Source organism: Diplodia seriata (genome assembly GCF_021436955.1).
Source record: "Diplodia seriata strain FDS-637 chromosome Unknown scaffold_11, whole genome shotgun sequence".
NCBI lineage: Eukaryota > Fungi > Ascomycota > Dothideomycetes > Botryosphaeriales > Botryosphaeriaceae > Diplodia > Diplodia seriata.
This window is the reverse complement of record NW_027117318.1, coordinates 707,564-723,520: the sequence shown is the minus strand read 5'-3', so window position 1 is coordinate 723,520 and position 15,957 is coordinate 707,564. Positions and strand designations below refer to the sequence as shown.

At 57.1% G+C, this 15,957-nt stretch overlaps 5 protein-coding genes across 5 annotated transcripts; 3 read left to right on the top strand and 2 right to left on the bottom strand.

Annotated features, from left to right (window-relative positions):
- Window positions 1–175: 175 nt before the first annotated feature.
- On the top strand, window positions 176–2,869 carry RAT1 (5'-3' exoribonuclease 2; the record flags this gene model as incomplete). The annotated part of the gene is made up of 2 exons (XM_066781338.1): window positions 176–485; window positions 645–2,869. The coding sequence occupies 2 exons, from the start codon at window positions 176–178 to the stop codon at window positions 2,867–2,869; spliced, it is 2,535 nt and encodes an 844-aa protein (XP_066628340.1).
- A 2,098-nt stretch (window positions 2,870–4,967) lies between these two features.
- On the bottom strand, window positions 4,968–8,552 carry SLS55_009943 (uncharacterized protein; the record flags this gene model as incomplete). The annotated part of the gene is made up of 1 exon (XM_066781337.1): window positions 4,968–8,552. One exon carries the CDS (start codon window positions 8,550–8,552, stop codon window positions 4,968–4,970), a length of 3,585 nt encoding a protein of 1,194 aa, XP_066628339.1.
- Window positions 8,553–9,219: 667 nt separating this feature from the next.
- On the top strand, window positions 9,220–10,278 carry SLS55_009942 (uncharacterized protein; the record flags this gene model as incomplete). Its single annotated transcript, XM_066781336.1, has 1 exon — window positions 9,220–10,278. One exon carries the CDS (start codon window positions 9,220–9,222, stop codon window positions 10,276–10,278), a length of 1,059 nt encoding a protein of 352 aa, XP_066628338.1.
- Window positions 10,279–11,581: 1,303 nt separating this feature from the next.
- On the top strand, window positions 11,582–12,849 carry SLS55_009941 (uncharacterized protein; the record flags this gene model as incomplete). Its single annotated transcript, XM_066781335.1, has 2 exons — window positions 11,582–12,100; window positions 12,160–12,849. The coding sequence occupies 2 exons, from the start codon at window positions 11,582–11,584 to the stop codon at window positions 12,847–12,849; spliced, it is 1,209 nt and encodes a 402-aa protein (XP_066628337.1).
- A 750-nt stretch (window positions 12,850–13,599) lies between these two features.
- Window positions 13,600–15,021, bottom strand: SLS55_009940 (uncharacterized protein; the record flags this gene model as incomplete). The annotated part of the gene is made up of 3 exons (XM_066781334.1): window positions 13,600–13,618; window positions 14,579–14,755; window positions 14,834–15,021. 3 exons carry the CDS (start codon window positions 15,019–15,021, stop codon window positions 13,600–13,602), a joined length of 384 nt encoding a protein of 127 aa, XP_066628336.1.
- Window positions 15,022–15,957: the final 936 nt, after the last annotated feature.

The following is a 15,957-nucleotide window of genomic DNA, read 5'->3' as shown; positions in this document are numbered from 1 at the left end:
CCATTTCCGTCTAAGTCCTCTCTACGGGCGTCGCCCACGACGCGTCCTTTCTCTCGACACCGACCTCTGCGGCTAGTTTCGCATTCGCGCTGAAGCCTTCGGCCACAGCTCACTTCGCAACCCGCACCCGCCGCCACTCCAGCTTCGCGCCCGTCGCTCGAGCTCCGCTGCCACCATGGGTGTTCCCGCGCTCTTCCGATGGCTTTCGCAGAAGTACCCCAAGATCATCTCGCCCGTCGTCGAGGCCGAGCCGGTCGAATACCCCGATGGCACTGTTGAGCCCGTTGACGCCACAAAGCCCAACCCCAATGGCGAAGAGATGGACAACCTGTACCTCGACATGAACGGCATCGTACATCCATGCTCGCATCCAGAGGACAAGGACCCGCCGGAGAACGAGGAGGAGATGATGATCGAGATCTTCAAGTACACCGACCGGGTCGTCAACATGGTGCGCCCGCGCAAGCTGCTAATGATCGCTGTTGGTATGTGAAGAATGCCCAGACGGCCCAAACATTTCCGATGCCTCCCTAAGGACAGCTTCATTATCCTACGGATGACGCAAAGCTGAGGGAGGTACGGCTGCTTTTCTTCCACTTTCACCCTCCATCCCATACAAGACACTCGTGCTGACAAGGTGACAGACGGTGTCGCTCCGCGCGCAAAGATGAACCAGCAGCGCTCTCGCCGTTTCCGCGCCGCCCAGGATGCCAAGCAAAAGGACGCAGATGCCGCCGAGTTCGCGAAGATGCTCGCCTCACAGAACCAGAAGAAGGGCGAGAGCGAAAACGACGACAGCGCCGAGGCTAAGATCGTCAAGAAGACTTGGGACAGCAACTCAATTACCCCAGGAACCCCCTTCATGGACATTCTGGCCCAGAGTCTTCGCTACTGGTGCGCCTACAAGCTCAACACCGACCCTGCTTGGGAGAAGCTCAAGGTCATCATCTCCGATGCGACGGTGCCGGGAGAGGGTGAGCATAAGATCATGGAGTTTGTGCGCTCTCAGCGCCGCTCTCCTTACCATGACCCCAACACCCGCCACGTTATCTATGGTCTTGATGCCGATTTGATCATGTTGGGTCTTGTTACACACGAGCCCCACTTCCGCGTCCTACGTGAGGATGTCTTTGCCAATGACGCCAAACCTAGGACATGCAGGCGCTGTGGACAGGTAGGTCATTACGCAGACCAATGTCGCGGAGAGATCAAGAAGAAGGAGGACGACCACGATGTCAAGCAGAACAAGGTCACCAAGAAACCCTTCATTTGGCTCCATGTTTCCATTCTGCGTGAGTACCTTGCAGCCGAACTCAAGGTCGACGGGCAAGGTTTTCCTTTTGACCTGGAGCGTACCCTGGATGACTGGGTTTTCATGTGCTTCTTCGTCGGAAACGATTTCCTGCCACATCTCCCAAGTCTTGAGATTAGAGAGGGAGGTATCGACACTTTGATCAACATTTGGCGCGAGAACTTGCCTATAATGGGTGGTTACGTCACGAAGGATGGTCATGTTGACATGAGCCGCGCTCAAGTTATTCTACAGGGTCTTGCGAAGTTGGAGGATGGCATCTTCAAGCGCCGCAAAGAGACTGAGGACAGAAGGGAAGCCGCCCAGAAGCGCAGGAAACTCCAGGAGGAGAGGAGGCATGGCGGAAGATTCGCGCAGAGAGGAGATGGCAATCAGCAGAACAACTCCCCCACCGCTCGGAAGGGTAGCAAGAAGGGCGAGACTGCTGAAAACTTCGCCAACCTTCCTATGTTCAGCCCTGGAGAACTTCAGTCGAAGGAAGCAAGGGCTCTGACCCACGAGAATTTTGTCAACAGAAAGGCCATATTCCAAGGCTCGGCCAATGTTGCAAACGCAAACAAGAGCGCAGCAGCTGCCCTGAAAGAGGGGCTGCTTGGCAAGAAGCCCGAGACTGTTTCTGTTGCTGCTGGTCAGGACGGCAGCGCGGAGGACGTTCCTGTTCCGGACGCTCCGGCCGAGGATGCTACCGCGACTCCGCCCTCTGCTCTTGGTAAGAGAAAGGCAGAACTTTTGGAAGATGACTCCAGCACTCCTGGCCGTAACACGCCGGATGCAGGCCCACCTGCCGTGAAGTCTGACGAACCGCCGGAGGACACGGTAAAAATGTGGGAGGACGGCTATATGGACCGTTACTACGAGCAGAAATTCCACGTCGACCCCGCGGATATAGAATTCCGCCACCAGGTTGCGCGGGACTATGCCGAGGGTCTCGCATGGGTGCTGCTGTACTATCTGCAGGGCTGCGCTTCCTGGACTTGGTACTATCCTCACCACTATGCTCCTTTCGCTCAAGATTTTGTCGATCTTGACAAGATGGAGCTCAAGTTTGAGAAGGGACGGCCTTTCCGCCCCTACGAACAGCTCATGGGTGTCTTGCCCGCTGCATCCAACCACGCCATCCCATCGGTATTCAGGCCGCTCATGGAAGAGGCGGACAGCGAGATCATCGACTTCTATCCCGAAGATTTCCGAGTTGATCTCAATGGCAAGAAGATGGCTTGGCAAGGTGTTGCAATCCTCCCGTTCATTGACGAGAAGAGGCTACTGGATGCCATGGCTACAAAGTACCCGCTACTCTCTCCGGACGAAGCCGCCCGCAATGAATTTGGCAAAGAAGTTCTTCTGTTCTCTACCCGCCACCCTCTCTACGAAGAGGTTGCCCAGCAATGGTATTCGAAGAAGCAGGGCGAACCTCAGCATAAGCTGAATCCTGAGGTCAGTGATGGGCTAGCGGGCACCGTCACAAAGAACGATGATTATCTGCCGCAAAGCTCCCTCGTCTTCCCTCTAGAAACCAAGGGTATGCCAGACTTGGAGGAGGACCAGTCTATCAGGTAAGTCAATCATTCCCAGTTCCGCCGAAGCGGTCTCAACTAACCGTCTCGACAGCGTCCACTACGAAATGCCCAAGTCCAAGAACGTCCACAAGTCCCAGCTTCTCCGCGGCGTGGAATTTCCCCCTCCCGCCCTCACCCAGGACGAGATCCACGGCGTCCGCAACCGCGCTCGCCACGGCGGCGGTGGCGGCGGTGGTCGCGACCGCGGCTTCCACTCGCACAACGAGAACCGCTGGCAGGGCGGACCCCCTCGCCACCGCGGCGGCGGCGGTGGTGGCGGCGGCGGCTACAACAACGGCGGTGGCCACCACAACAACAACCACCACCACCACAACCAAAACAACAACAGCAACCCCAACCCCAACAACCCGATCGCCGGCTTCCTCAACCCCAACTTCGACCCGCAGGCATTCATGCAGCGCGGCCCCGGCGCCGGCGGCGGCCCGCCCGGAGGTCCCGCCGGCGTCCCGCCCCCGCCGCACCTCGCCGCCCAGATGAACGGATGGCAGCCCCCGCCCCCGCCGCAGTTTGGCGGCGCGTTCCCGCCCATGCCGGCCGGCTACGGTGGATACGGCGGTCCGCCGCAGAACGGTGGTGGCGGCGGCGGCGGCGGCGGCGGATACGGTTACGGTGGCAGGAGAGATGATAACTACAGGCCAGGCGGCGGCGGTGGTGGTGGTGGTGGCGGAGGTGGCTATGGTGGAAGGCAGGATGACAGCTACAGGCCTGACCACGGATACGGTGGAGGAGGTGGTGGTGGTCGCGGCGGCGATGGATACGGCGGAGGTGGCGGCGGAGGTGGTGGTCGCGGCGGCGGTAGGAGGGGGGGAGGCAGAGGCGGAAGAGGCGCTTATGACAGGCGCTAGACGATCTTGCTGCTCTCTCTCGCGCTCTCTCTCTCTCTCTCTCTCTCTCTCTCTCTCTCTATTCGACTGACTACGCTCAACGGTGTAGCGTACCGTACCGCTACGTCCTCGGGGTTTTTCATGGGACACATACACGTGCTCACGTGGTGGAGGGGAGGGAAAGAGATTCGGGATCGCAAAACATGTTGCACGTACGCAACCTGCTGAGGGAAGGAAGTCTCATTAGCATGCGGGGAAAATGATGGGAAGATAAGGGAGGGGGAGAAAAAAGCTTAGAAGCAGATAAAGCAGCTATGATGAAAAGAAAGACCCTCCACCACGAACACTTCTCATTTCATACTCCAGTGATGATGCGTGTGCACTTTAGTGTCTGTCGGGTCTACTTACTTTTTTGCTTCAAGAAATCAATGACTTCGCATGTCGCCCGATGGATAAACACTACATCTCGTGTTTAAACCAGTGACCTGTGCTTATTTGAATTTCGCATATGCTCCGGACTGTAGCCTGGTTTTTTGTTCTATCTCCATACTGTTTCCCCCGGTCTCGAGGCGAGAAAGCCACGCCATACCCATCCATGTTCATCATATGCTTGACCGTATACCATGCAGCAAACAAAACCCATCAGATCCCATAGCCATGCAAAAATTAAACAATTAAAAAAAGGCTACTGAAAACGAAAGCCAGTCCCTCATGAAGGGAAGAAGGAACCAGGAGTGCAACCGCAATGTAACGGTTCGCCCATCGTGTACTCATCCCCCCGAGAAGACCTTACATATGCAAATACGCCATTTACCCATGCTAGCTCCAGCTCTTTCGCGACTGAAAAGGCAAAAGGAAAAAAAAAAGGAGAAGGAGAAGAGAAAGATAGCCAGTCTTCACCTCCGTTATCCGAATGATAGTTTCAAACCATAAAGAAGGTCCTGACCGCCGCGTAGTTGCTCCGAAAGCACTCTCCGAATAGTTGACCGGGCAGCTAAGACCTGGCGCGGGGCATTGAGCAAGAAGCAAAGTATAAAGAAAAACACGGCAGGTACAGTGAAAGGCTCGAACTTCGCCAGGCTTTATGAGATCCCGGCGAGTACAGTTCAGTCGCAATGGCGCTGCTTCGTTGAAAGCCCGTCAAAGTAAGTATATCGGTAAGCAACCGGCTTTTCAATCGTCAAATTGTGACAGTCTGTTGTCGACCCAGTTCTGCTGCCGAGAAGACGAATGAAGGGGCAGCGCATATCGCTCCTATCCACTGAATCCGCCCCTGCCATTCCTGCCGGCCATCGCCATTTCCCGGAAGCCGGGGGGCACCGTCCAGCCATGGGTCTCACATGCGCGGATATAAGCCTCGATAGCTTCACCAACGGTGTAGTCAGTTTTGTAGTAGTGCGGGTCAAGCCTCGCCGGCCGAGGTTCCAGTGACGATATCGCGAGGCGGACCTGCATCAGGACAGACTCGATAGAGTTGACCGCGCCCCATCCGTCGTTGGTGAGCAGCTCCATACAAAGCGCGCCACCGGCAGTGACATGACCACCGCCGCCCTGCATGAAAGGCAGAAAGCGGGGGCGGATGACGCGAACGAAAGGAGGAGTGAAAGGGTAATCTTTTCCGAACGTGAGCTCCAAAACGACGCTCTTGACACCTTTCGCCTGCATGTCCTTAGCAAGAGGAAGATGGGGCTCAAAGGAATGGAGCTCGACTATCCACTGATAGAGATTCTCCATATGTTCCGGATCGATGTACCAGCCAATTTCATGGAGAGGCTGGCAGTTTTGGATTTTGTTCATAGCAGTAAAATCCGACTGTAAACGCCTCGAAGCCACTATTGAAGCAGCATTTCCCTCAGGGGAAGGCAAGATTTCCAGTGTACTGAAGTCAAGCTGACCAGGTACGAAAAGAGTTAGAGGATTCTGGTTGGCTGGGACGACATCCTTTTGCGAAGTGGCCGAATCAGTCCGCTCTATTTCCATTTCGAGTAGCTCACGGTCGTCTTGATCTGTGGCGACACTTTCGGCGTCGTCATCAATCTCGATTGCATCTTCAATACTTTCGCCTGTCTTCAGTTTCTTGTGTCCTCTGGCAACTGCCTTAGCGGCCGGACTCGTCTGCGAATTCTTCGCCACCTTTGCGCGGGACCTTGTGGCGGATGCTGGTATCTCAATTTTCCTGCGCTGAGTATTGACTGGAAAGTGAACATGATCCTGACGGATAGGACTAAGCGGCAGCGGTTGTTCGTCCGGTGTCGTGGGAGCCTTGTTCATCATGGGAGCCTTGTTCATGTAGGGGTTTGTTCTGGGATCTGAAGCCTGGACAAACAGATACCTCGTCTGGATCCAGTCTATCTGATCGATGACAAAGTGGGGTGTCGAAGAAACGAATCTATCGGGGGAGTTGACAATCTCGTTGAGTGAAACAGCGTCGTGGATGTTTAGCTTGCTTGGACGCCAAGTGGACGCGTTCATGTTTGTGTAGGCTAGTGCCCGTGAGTACATCAAGCTGGTAGTCAAATCCTTGGACAAGTACACTCCGTGGCCAAAGGCTCTCCCATTGATGGTCTCCTCAAAATGAAGACCCTCGCGTATGATGGTGTGCCAGTTGTGCAAGGCGCTGCCGTGCCAGGCGAAGATGGTCGGGATTTGGGGATTAACAGCGGAACCCACCGTCCTGACAGAATTGATGAAGCGACGTTCTTTGTCCGGTGCACCCATGGCTATCCGAAACTGTGTCCATCCTGGCATTCCCCAGACTTGATCGTGCGCATCGCCGTCCTTATCCGAAGCATCAGCTTGCATGATACAGGCACGGTTAGAAGCAATGATCCATCGTAGCAGTCCCAACGAAGGAGCCGGTATCCTCGACCACTTCATCAAATCGGCGTGCGCTCCTCCCATCAGCAAGTAGTCTTTCATTTCATCAACGGCTGGGAGGAGATCCAGGAGCACGACCATTGCTTCCTGAGTGCTGATCACGTCGCACGAATCGAGATCCTGGTCGTACGCGACAAAGGTTGTGTCCTGGAATCCAGGGACTGAGAGATCCGGTGAGAGATACTTCGAGCCTTCCATGGCGTCTATCAATACAGGCCTGGAGAGCTGAACAGTGGGGAGCATGACCTGCTCGACCTTGAAATGAAGAGTCTCGTCGATACCCTGTACTTTCAACAGGATCCAGTCTCCTGGCACAGGTTTAAAATCTCGTCGAGTAACCGTTCGTTCGAGCACTAGTTGGTGAATCTTCAGATCCACACGTGCGGCTTGTGATATTTCGCTGGGTAGTGTTTGGTCGCCATCCATTTGAGCTGCCTGATACGCCGCCAAGCCTGCTGGTACCGTACCGGTCATGGAGTAAGACGATGCGTGGGGATTGTTCCTTGCGGCCAACTTCAGAACGTGAACCGGAGGTATCCTCAATCCGAGACCTTTTGGGAGATGCTTGGGCTTGAGTCGACCAGCCTTTGCGGTTGCCCAGCAGAGACTTATCAGCAGATCAACAACCTTTGGCTGAGAGATGATCTCATGCTCAATGCTGGGGCCGAAACCAAGCTGCAAGTATTGATAAAGGCATAGCTGACTGTCGCACACATACGGCTTGATTGCCTCGATGTCCGTGGGCATTTTTCGATGGCATACAAGGCAGAACTCCGTACAGCGAACGACTTGGCGAACGTAGAACTGCATTGCCACCAAAGGAAGGGAAAGTCGAAGTCTAGCTGCATGGCCAGACTTGTAGCTGGATATGTGGTCTGCCGTGACAATTGCAGGGTAGGTTGTGGTAGACGTTTCTTCGGCGCGATATTTCGGATCTTGGGCCAGTTTCCCTTTCTGGTCGGTGGTATGATGGTCATGCCAAAAAGCCATTGCCCCATCCCAAGACATGCCCTCCTTGATTCTACACTTGAGAATGAGCAGGAATTTCTGACAGAAAAGATCCCTTAGAGGCCCGGCTATGAAGAGCTTGCGGAAGTCGCCATTCGTGGGTTCGGCCGTCTCATTTTGAGCCTTTACGTCCGATGTAGCGAACGCCTGGATGATCTCGCTTCGAGAAGGTTTATAGGACGAGCTCACACCAAAGCGAAAGTCCAGCATGTCCTTCCAAGCAGTAGGGTCTTCAATGTGACCAATATGCCTGTATCCCTTCGGGTAGTGGATGAGGAGGACAAGGTACTCTGTAGGGCGCAATTGCCACGCCTGCATAGCTTCCTCGGAGATACCCAACTTGGCAATGCGACAGGCGGAGGTCAGGTATGCAGGGTGGCCTTGAACCAGAGGATCGCACACCCCGACGCGGAAGCCGGCATCCTTGACCAGTGCCAGATCTTGCCGCATGGAGTTGCGCTGCTCGAGCGGTATGACGTTGTCGTAGGTTGCAGTTGGCGAAGTCCCCTCAGCTGGTACGGCACGATCATTGAAGCCGAAGAAGTATTCATCATCGGAAGCTTCACTTGGTTCAGACTCGTCCTCGAATCCTTCAAAGTCGTCGAGCTGCGAATCAAGCATGTCCGTGTCGCCGTCAGCGTCGGAGGACAGGCGTTGAGAGACCTCCTTTAGCAAGGAGAAGATTGTCTTGGGGCCGGACTGTTGCTCAGCCAGCGTGGCTATGGCGTGGGAAACGTCGTTGGGAGCGTCGTCTTGGACGTAAAGCGATATGAAGCTGTGGGAGTGAGGGTAGTCACTAATCTCGTCTATGACGGCAGTGACGGTGAGGGGGCCATGCTGGCACTGAGCGAGGATCTCGATCTCGGAGTCTTTGCTGCAGACTTGCAGGACGCCATGTTCGTCTGGAGTGGCGGCGGCTTGCTCTAGGTGAGCGCGGAACTCTTTCCTGCCCATGGTGGACGAATGCTCGGCTGCGTTCTGCTAGACCAATCAGCTTTGGGCAGTTGGGAGAGAGATGCATAGGCTCAGACGGTGCATCTACAGAGCAACAGGCGCATACATACCAGTGCGGCAAGCGGAGCGGCTTGGTGTGACCAAGAAGCGGGGCGACGAAGCCGCGGACGGTCAACAGCGCATCAGGCTGAGGTGAAGCCGGCGGAATCGGCGTGAGGCGAAGACGGGCTCGCCGCAGCTGAGCAGCTGAGGGACAGGTGAGCAAGAGCAGCTTTGCGCGTTTTGTTGGTCGCTGGGACAGGCCAAAGCGCTTGGGCGGCGTGTTTGTGCTAGCTGTGAGCACGCAGCGTTGAAATGGTTGGATGCAGCTGGAAGGCGGACGGAGGGGAAGGAAAGCCGTGAAAGAAGGCTGTCTCGGACTCGCGCAGTTGCGGCTCTGCGGAGCTCAGAATTTAAAGGGCTCTTGCGCAAAGCGGCGACTAGGCAACTGTGGTCGCAGGCAGTCATGCTCTTTCCAGGGACCATCGCGGGAGCTTGGGCCACCGGTGCAGCCAACTCCCCGGCGTCGATCGCCCGCTGCTGCTGCGCCGTCTCCGCCCAGTAGCCAGGCACCGCGACAATTCTCACCCGTCCATCACGCCCACCGCCATCTGCGCTTCCCTCCATCATGGTCGTCTCCTACGCCGCCGCCTCTGCCCCCGTGCAGCCCAAATCCTCACAGCTCTCCGATCCCGCCCTGCTGCCCTTCATCCAGCCAGATTTCGATCCTGTCGACCACCTCAACTCCGTGCTGCCCGCATTGGCCATTAGCTCCACGCAATCCAAATCCTCCAATGCCGCCGCCCTTCCACTGCCCGACGTGTCCGCACAAACACAGAGTCTGCTCTCCCAGCTCAACGCCCAGACTACCCGCCTGTCCACCGTGCTCACCCAAATGACCGACGACATCCTGCGCAGCGGCGGAAGATTGGCCTACGAAGTCGAGGTACTTCGTGGAGAGACCGTGGGTCTATCCACCGCCTTGACAGAAGGGCTCAGTAAGGATGTCGAGAGGTTCGTTCCGGGAGGCATCAAGGTCGCCACCAGCCAGCCCGCCGCCCAAGCCAAGGCCGACGCTGTCGAGCGGAGAGCCAGCGCCGCCACAACCGGAGACGACGTGAAAGCCGCCGATGCCGAGGAAGATGGTCAGCAGAAGACCCCAGAGCTGCCCGAGTATATCACCCGCCTCCGCACCCTTACCCATGTGCGGTCGCGTCTTGAGAGCGTCATCAAGGTTTTCGGCGAAGCCATGCAGTGGACACTCCCGCCTTCCGAGGTCTCGCTCGCCTCGTCTCTCATATCAGTCTCTGCTCCTGAACCTGGTTCCGACAGCCACAGCCGCGAGGAGAAGGGACGCGAGTTTGCAGAGAAGCTGCGCACCGAGATTGCGGACCTGGTTACGGGTACCGACGAAGGCTACGAGGCTGCTCAGGCGAGGATACAGGCTCTGCGCGATCTATCACAGGTTTGGAAGGACACAGCTGAGGAGAAGGCCCGCACCCGCTTCATTGATGGACTAGTCAAGCTTGCCGAAGACAGGCATAGACAGTTGAACTCACAGTATCAACGTCAGCCAAGGTCTGCGCCGCCGCCTAGGAGGGAAGAAAGTCGGTCTAGGGCGCCTGAGAGAGGGATCGGCTTTCTGGACAACCTCAACCGGATGCGCGAGAACATCTACCTGAGCTGAGAGTCCGATGTAGCAAGCTTATGGGTCTTGGGCGAGGGTTTATCCTCATTGCACCTTGCTCGCAACGCATGACTTGCATGCAAGGTGCAATCTTCATGGGTCGTCTGAATTCTTCACTGTAGCCTCCCGTGATTGCGGTTGACTTTGCTCATGGTGGTCCCAAGGCCGACCTCCACTACTTCACTCTCCTCTAGCAAGAAGCTAAACTGATTCTCCCCGCCATTTCCCCGCGCGCCGCCGGTCCTTCGACGAACCCTTCACAGCCACTCCGGAAGGTAGAGCTTGTGTGGTGGCGTACGGAGCTAGCACACGGCTCTTGGGCTTGAAGCTAATCCGAGTCTGACATGGTCGTTGTTGTCCGTCTTCAACTGTACATGGCCACGCCTTCACGAAAACGACGCGTCACAAGGACGTTCCTCTCGGGCTGCTCGCGGCCATCAGCGCTACGCAGCGTCCGCTTGAGTAGAGTTAATCTGGACGTAATCCATCTCAAGGTGGCTGTAGAGGGCCAGAGCATGTCCAGAAGCGGTGCAACACGGACACAACGTGCTGAGACGACGGGTATTATAGAAGCGGGGGTGGTGCTAGATGAGGGTTGTAGAACCGTCGGTCTGGGTGATAACAAAGGATGCATTGGCAACAGACGGTCTGCGTGGATGATTCACAGGTCCCCACCGAGCCGGACAACTGGAACAAGCTCCGGACAGAACTGGGTCGTATACAGCACTGAATTCGAGATCAAAGCCTTGTGTTTTTTTGTGTCGGGCTTCGGGCTTGAGGCGGTGTCGAGTGAGTGCATGATGCTAATCTTTGATGCGGCCACATGAGACTAGTGGCACGCGTGGTGTCCACGACAGCACGTCCTCAGGCGGCGGGCTCACCGCGGCGGCGCGTGGTGGTGCTGGGTCACAGGGGGCGAGGAGCTGAGGAGCTGGGCGGCTATGGTGGCACCACGCGGTCGCTGTACTTTATTGGAGGTGGCCGAGGCTTGGGAGTGGGTTATGTCATGAGGCCGATTTCCGACCGCGGCCTCCCAACAATCTGTGCCGCGCCCGGGCAGGGATGTGGGGCCAGGGTCTGTTGCCTCGCCTCCGCGCCCGCCCATCACCTAACACGGCCGAAAGACACTCCTCCGTATAAGCGCGCGAGGCCACCGCGTCCGCAGTCGCACAAGTCACCAGACAATCCCGGATCATGCCCGTCTGAACCGCACGCCATCTTTTCTCTCAATTCCCCTCCTCCCCCGCGCCCGCCATCCTCCGCCAACCACACCTCCAGCTGCATCGTCACCACCGCCGCCGATATGCTCGACCCGTTCCCGTTCGCGGCCCCCGCCGCCCTGCAGCACGCCATCAAGCCCTTCGCCGACTACATGTCCTTCAAGACCCTGCCGCTGCACATCCACGAGCTGCTCTTTGCCGTGCTGCTCTACCACATCACCAACACCGTCATCTCGCCCTGGCTATCTACGCGCCTGTTCCCCGACATATACCCCAAGTTCAACAAGCGCACCCGCATCAACTGGGACGTCCACGTCGTCTCGCTTGTCCAGTCCACCCTGATAAACGCACTGGCCCTGTGGGTTAGCTACGTCGACAATGAGCGCGCCGAGATGGACTGGGAGGGTCGGGTGTGGGGATACACGGGCGCGAGCGGCCTGATCGTGGCCTTCTCCTGCGGCTACTTCGTGTGGGATCTGTGGATCAGCCTGCGCTACGTGAAGGTCTTCGGCCTCGGCCTGCTGGCCCACGCCGTCAGCGCCCTGTCCGTCTACAGCTTCGGCTTCGTGCGTCACTCCCCGCGCTTCCCCGGCGGCATCCCGGTCTGCCCATACCCAATCTGCAACCACACGACTAACGCATCTGCTTCTTCTCCTCACAGCGCCCCTTCGTCAACTTCTACGCCCCGACCTTCATCCTCTACGAGCTCTCGTCGCCCTTCCTCAACATCCACTGGTTCTGCGACAAGCTGAACATGACGGGCTCCAAGGTCCAGCTGTACAACGGCTTCTGCCTGCTCGGCACCTTCTTCGGCGCCCGCCTCTGCTGGGGCACCTACCAGTCCTTCCACGTCTTCGCCGACATCTACCGCGCCATCCAAGCCGGCGGCCTGGTGTCCGGACCCGGGCTCGCGGGCCTCGGCGCGGGCGCCGACAGCGCAACCGTGGAGCAGGCCCAGCCCGTCGCCGAGACGATGCGCTTCGCCGAGGGCACCGAGGTGCCCGTGTGGCTCGCGGCGACGTACCTGGCCGCCAACCTCACCCTCAACTCGCTCAACTTCTTCTGGTTCAACAAGATGATCGAGACGGTCCGCAAGCGCTTCGAGCCGCCGCTCGGCACCAAGCGGCCCGAGAAGAAGGATGCGGAGAAGAAGGTCAAGCGCGAGGCGGACCGCGTCTTCGTCGAGGGCATCGACGTCGACACGGACGAGGAGGTCGAGGCCGTCGCGTCCGCCATCGCCGAGGCCAACGGCGGCGGCGCGGAGACGGTCGTCGCGAGGGGCTTGTACGACGACGGCAGGCGGACGATCGAGGTCGCCAAGACCGAGGTGAGGAATAGGCGGAGGGGCTGATTTTTTATTTTTCTTTCTTCCTCTAGAAGATTTCTGGCGAATGAATGAATCAGCGTGGTGTGGTACAGTGATGTCAGTAGCATACTCGGGGCTCTCATCTAGGGTAAGGTCTCTCGCTTTCCGGTTCTTTTCGGGTGGTACCGAATAGAAGGTCCTGCGGAGGGGTGGGGCATAAATTGAGGCGCAGAACTGATTTTATGTGTGCGAGTTTTTGTCGTTGTGCGTTTAGAGGATGGGGCTTGCGGGCTGGATGGCGTTGTGTGTAGGCGTAACGAAGGGGGGGCTGGGCTGGGCTGGGCTGGGCTGTCCTTGGTGGGGTTTATTTCAGCGTAGATGTGCAGATCAATCCAGCGAATCAATCGACGACGTGATGCGCGTCGTATGAACAATTTATCGAGTTTTTAGACAAGTTTGTTTCGGCTCTTTGGCGCGAGAAAGGAAAAAGTTGTAGATGGTGGACCGCAAAGGAATGGATCCTTCCCAGATTCAACTCTTACTTATGTAGCAGTTGGAGCACATGTCAGTATATAGACGTATGTACGTTTCAAAATGAAGTGAACGTATCCGGACGGGGTTTAAATACCCATAGGTGTTTATGTCTTTGGCGAGATAATGAATATCAAGATCTTCTATAACCCAGTATGTGACACAGGCGAGTAGATTGATTCGGCACTCCAATTGTAGATCACTACACCTAAGCAAATCATACGCTTTCACGACTAATTACTAGGAGTAAATGTCTCATGATCTCTAAATAGCATATGAAATGCTATTCGGTCTAAGCATTTGGTCCGGACTGATGCCAATCCATGCCCCGAGCCTGTTAACCCTCTATTTACTAGTAATAGTTTCGTAGCCCCCGGAAACCATATTGACTACCCATCCTCTCGTTTCCCACCCGTACTCCCAAAAGACTCAGAACTCCGACCTCACCATCATTACAGCCATGTAGCATCGTCCTTCGTATTATTCCCATTCATAAAAGCCCACAAGAACTGACGCCTAACCCCCACCCCCTTCTCCACACCGACCCGGGCTCTCACTGATGCGCCTTGCCCCAACACCCCGCCTCCACATCCCTCTCCCGCCCCGCCTTGCCCCCCGTCGCTTCGCAACTCGCCCACGTCCCCAACGCCACCGAGCTCCCACCCGTCGTCGTCCCCACCGGCGTCATGGTAGTATCAGTAACAGTAGGCACCAATCCCCCACCACCATTCACTCCTCCCCCACCACCACCATCGACATCACCGCCCATCCTCCCAAACCCGCCACCGCCACCACTTCTTCTCCCCTTCCTCGACAACGTCGACCGCCACGGGAAGAAACCGGATTTCGACGCCGCCCCGTGGCTGAAGATGGACGAGGTGACGCGGTTGACGGTGATGCGGACGGTGGGGTAGACGACGGGGGCGTTTGCGGTGAGGACGGCGAGGAAGGATTCGCGGCAGGCCCAGGTGCCGGCCTTGAGGACGCCGGTGTGGGGGTTCTGTGTGGGGGGTCAGTTTTCTTGCGTACATGTGCGTATATGTGTGTTGTTGCGTTCCCCCCTACCTTGAGCACGATATAGCACCGCATGATGCCCGCCGCCATGACGATGACGCCGGCGCAGAAGACGGCCAGCAGGCACAGCCGGCGCCACGGCGCGACGCGGTGCGCGCGCCACAGCATCGGGACCGGGATGGACATGAGGTACGCGTCGGACGCGACGTTGAGCACCACGGTCGCGTACAGGTTGAGCTTGGAGATGGCCGGCTGGCACAGGTTCGGCGGCTCCGGGTAGACGCGCCAGTTGTCGCGGAACCGCGGCTGGCACCCGAGCAGGATGCAGAGCTGCGTCGCCACCCACGTGGCCGCGATCAGGGCGTAGCCGAGCTTGACGCGGAGCTCGAATTCGGCGAGGCCGGCGCTATTTTGCGTGTTAGTGTGATGGGACGACTTTGGGGGTGGAGGAGAGAGAGAGAGGCGGAATGGGACAGTGGCGTACGTCAGGCGGGCGTAGAAGACGCATATCGACATCTTCAACATCCACAGGAAGAGGACGTATAGACTCCAGCTCACGAGCTGTGTCATGGAGCCGCTTACGCGGAGATAGTATTCGTGCGAGCTTGGGTCGAGCTGCTTTCTCTGATCGGGCGGCATGCCGTTGTTGGCCAGGTCGTCCCACCAGTCCATGGCGATGTATGCTGCGCCGGTCTCTAGTCCGTAGATGACCTGTTCGCGCTAGGTCAGTACCCACAGAAAGCGAAGGCCTCGAGGAATTTGAAGAGCTTACCCCCGCAGCGAGCATTATGTAGTCATCAAGCTGAAGGCCTTTGAGGCCCACTGATTTTATCCTCGTCGCGATGCGTATTATTATCATAAGGACTCCCAACCCCAACATTGTAAAGACCTCGAGGGGTATCAAGCTGCCAGCCATGACAGCTGTTGCCAAAAATAAAACAAGAGAAGGTCGAAAAGCGAGCGACTAGAGTGAGAGATCGAAACGCGAGTAATAACAATCTCTACCACTCACATGTGGGACGAGGTGGTGCAATATAAAAGATGCTGGGACGAGGAACGTATGGGAGCGAAGCAAACGCGTCCAAAAGACTCCCGGCGGAGCCACCTCAGCTTACATATGCGCAAGTTCAGGAGCCGTGCTGTGGAGCGGGTGCTGGCAGCCTATTCTGGAGCCCGGATGCTTGCGCAGCCTCCAGCTGCCGCAAGGATGGCCTTGTTGTCTTAGGTTCAGTCGAGAAACCTGCACAGGGCCGGCGCGCCGACCATCAGGCTTGACGTAGGTCACGACAAGGTCAGACCCAGACGTATTTTGATAGGCCAATCCGATATAGTAGCCGCAGATCCAGCAACATAATTCGCCCTTGGTGCCATGATCTTCGTTGCTCTCCCGCAGTCAACGGTGATCACGATCCGATTCGCATTCCGCTCTGACTCGCCTGCGTCTGGGATTGATGATAGAAATTGAGCACGCCGCGCATTTGCAGAGCCGGTGACGTGCCTTGGTAGAGCGGCTGGTATTCTGGGCCGTTTGAGGCCCACAACAATATCGACGGCCTACGCGGCAACGGGGGCTCTTTTCCTAATCCGGCCGTTTGCCCCGGTGGGAGT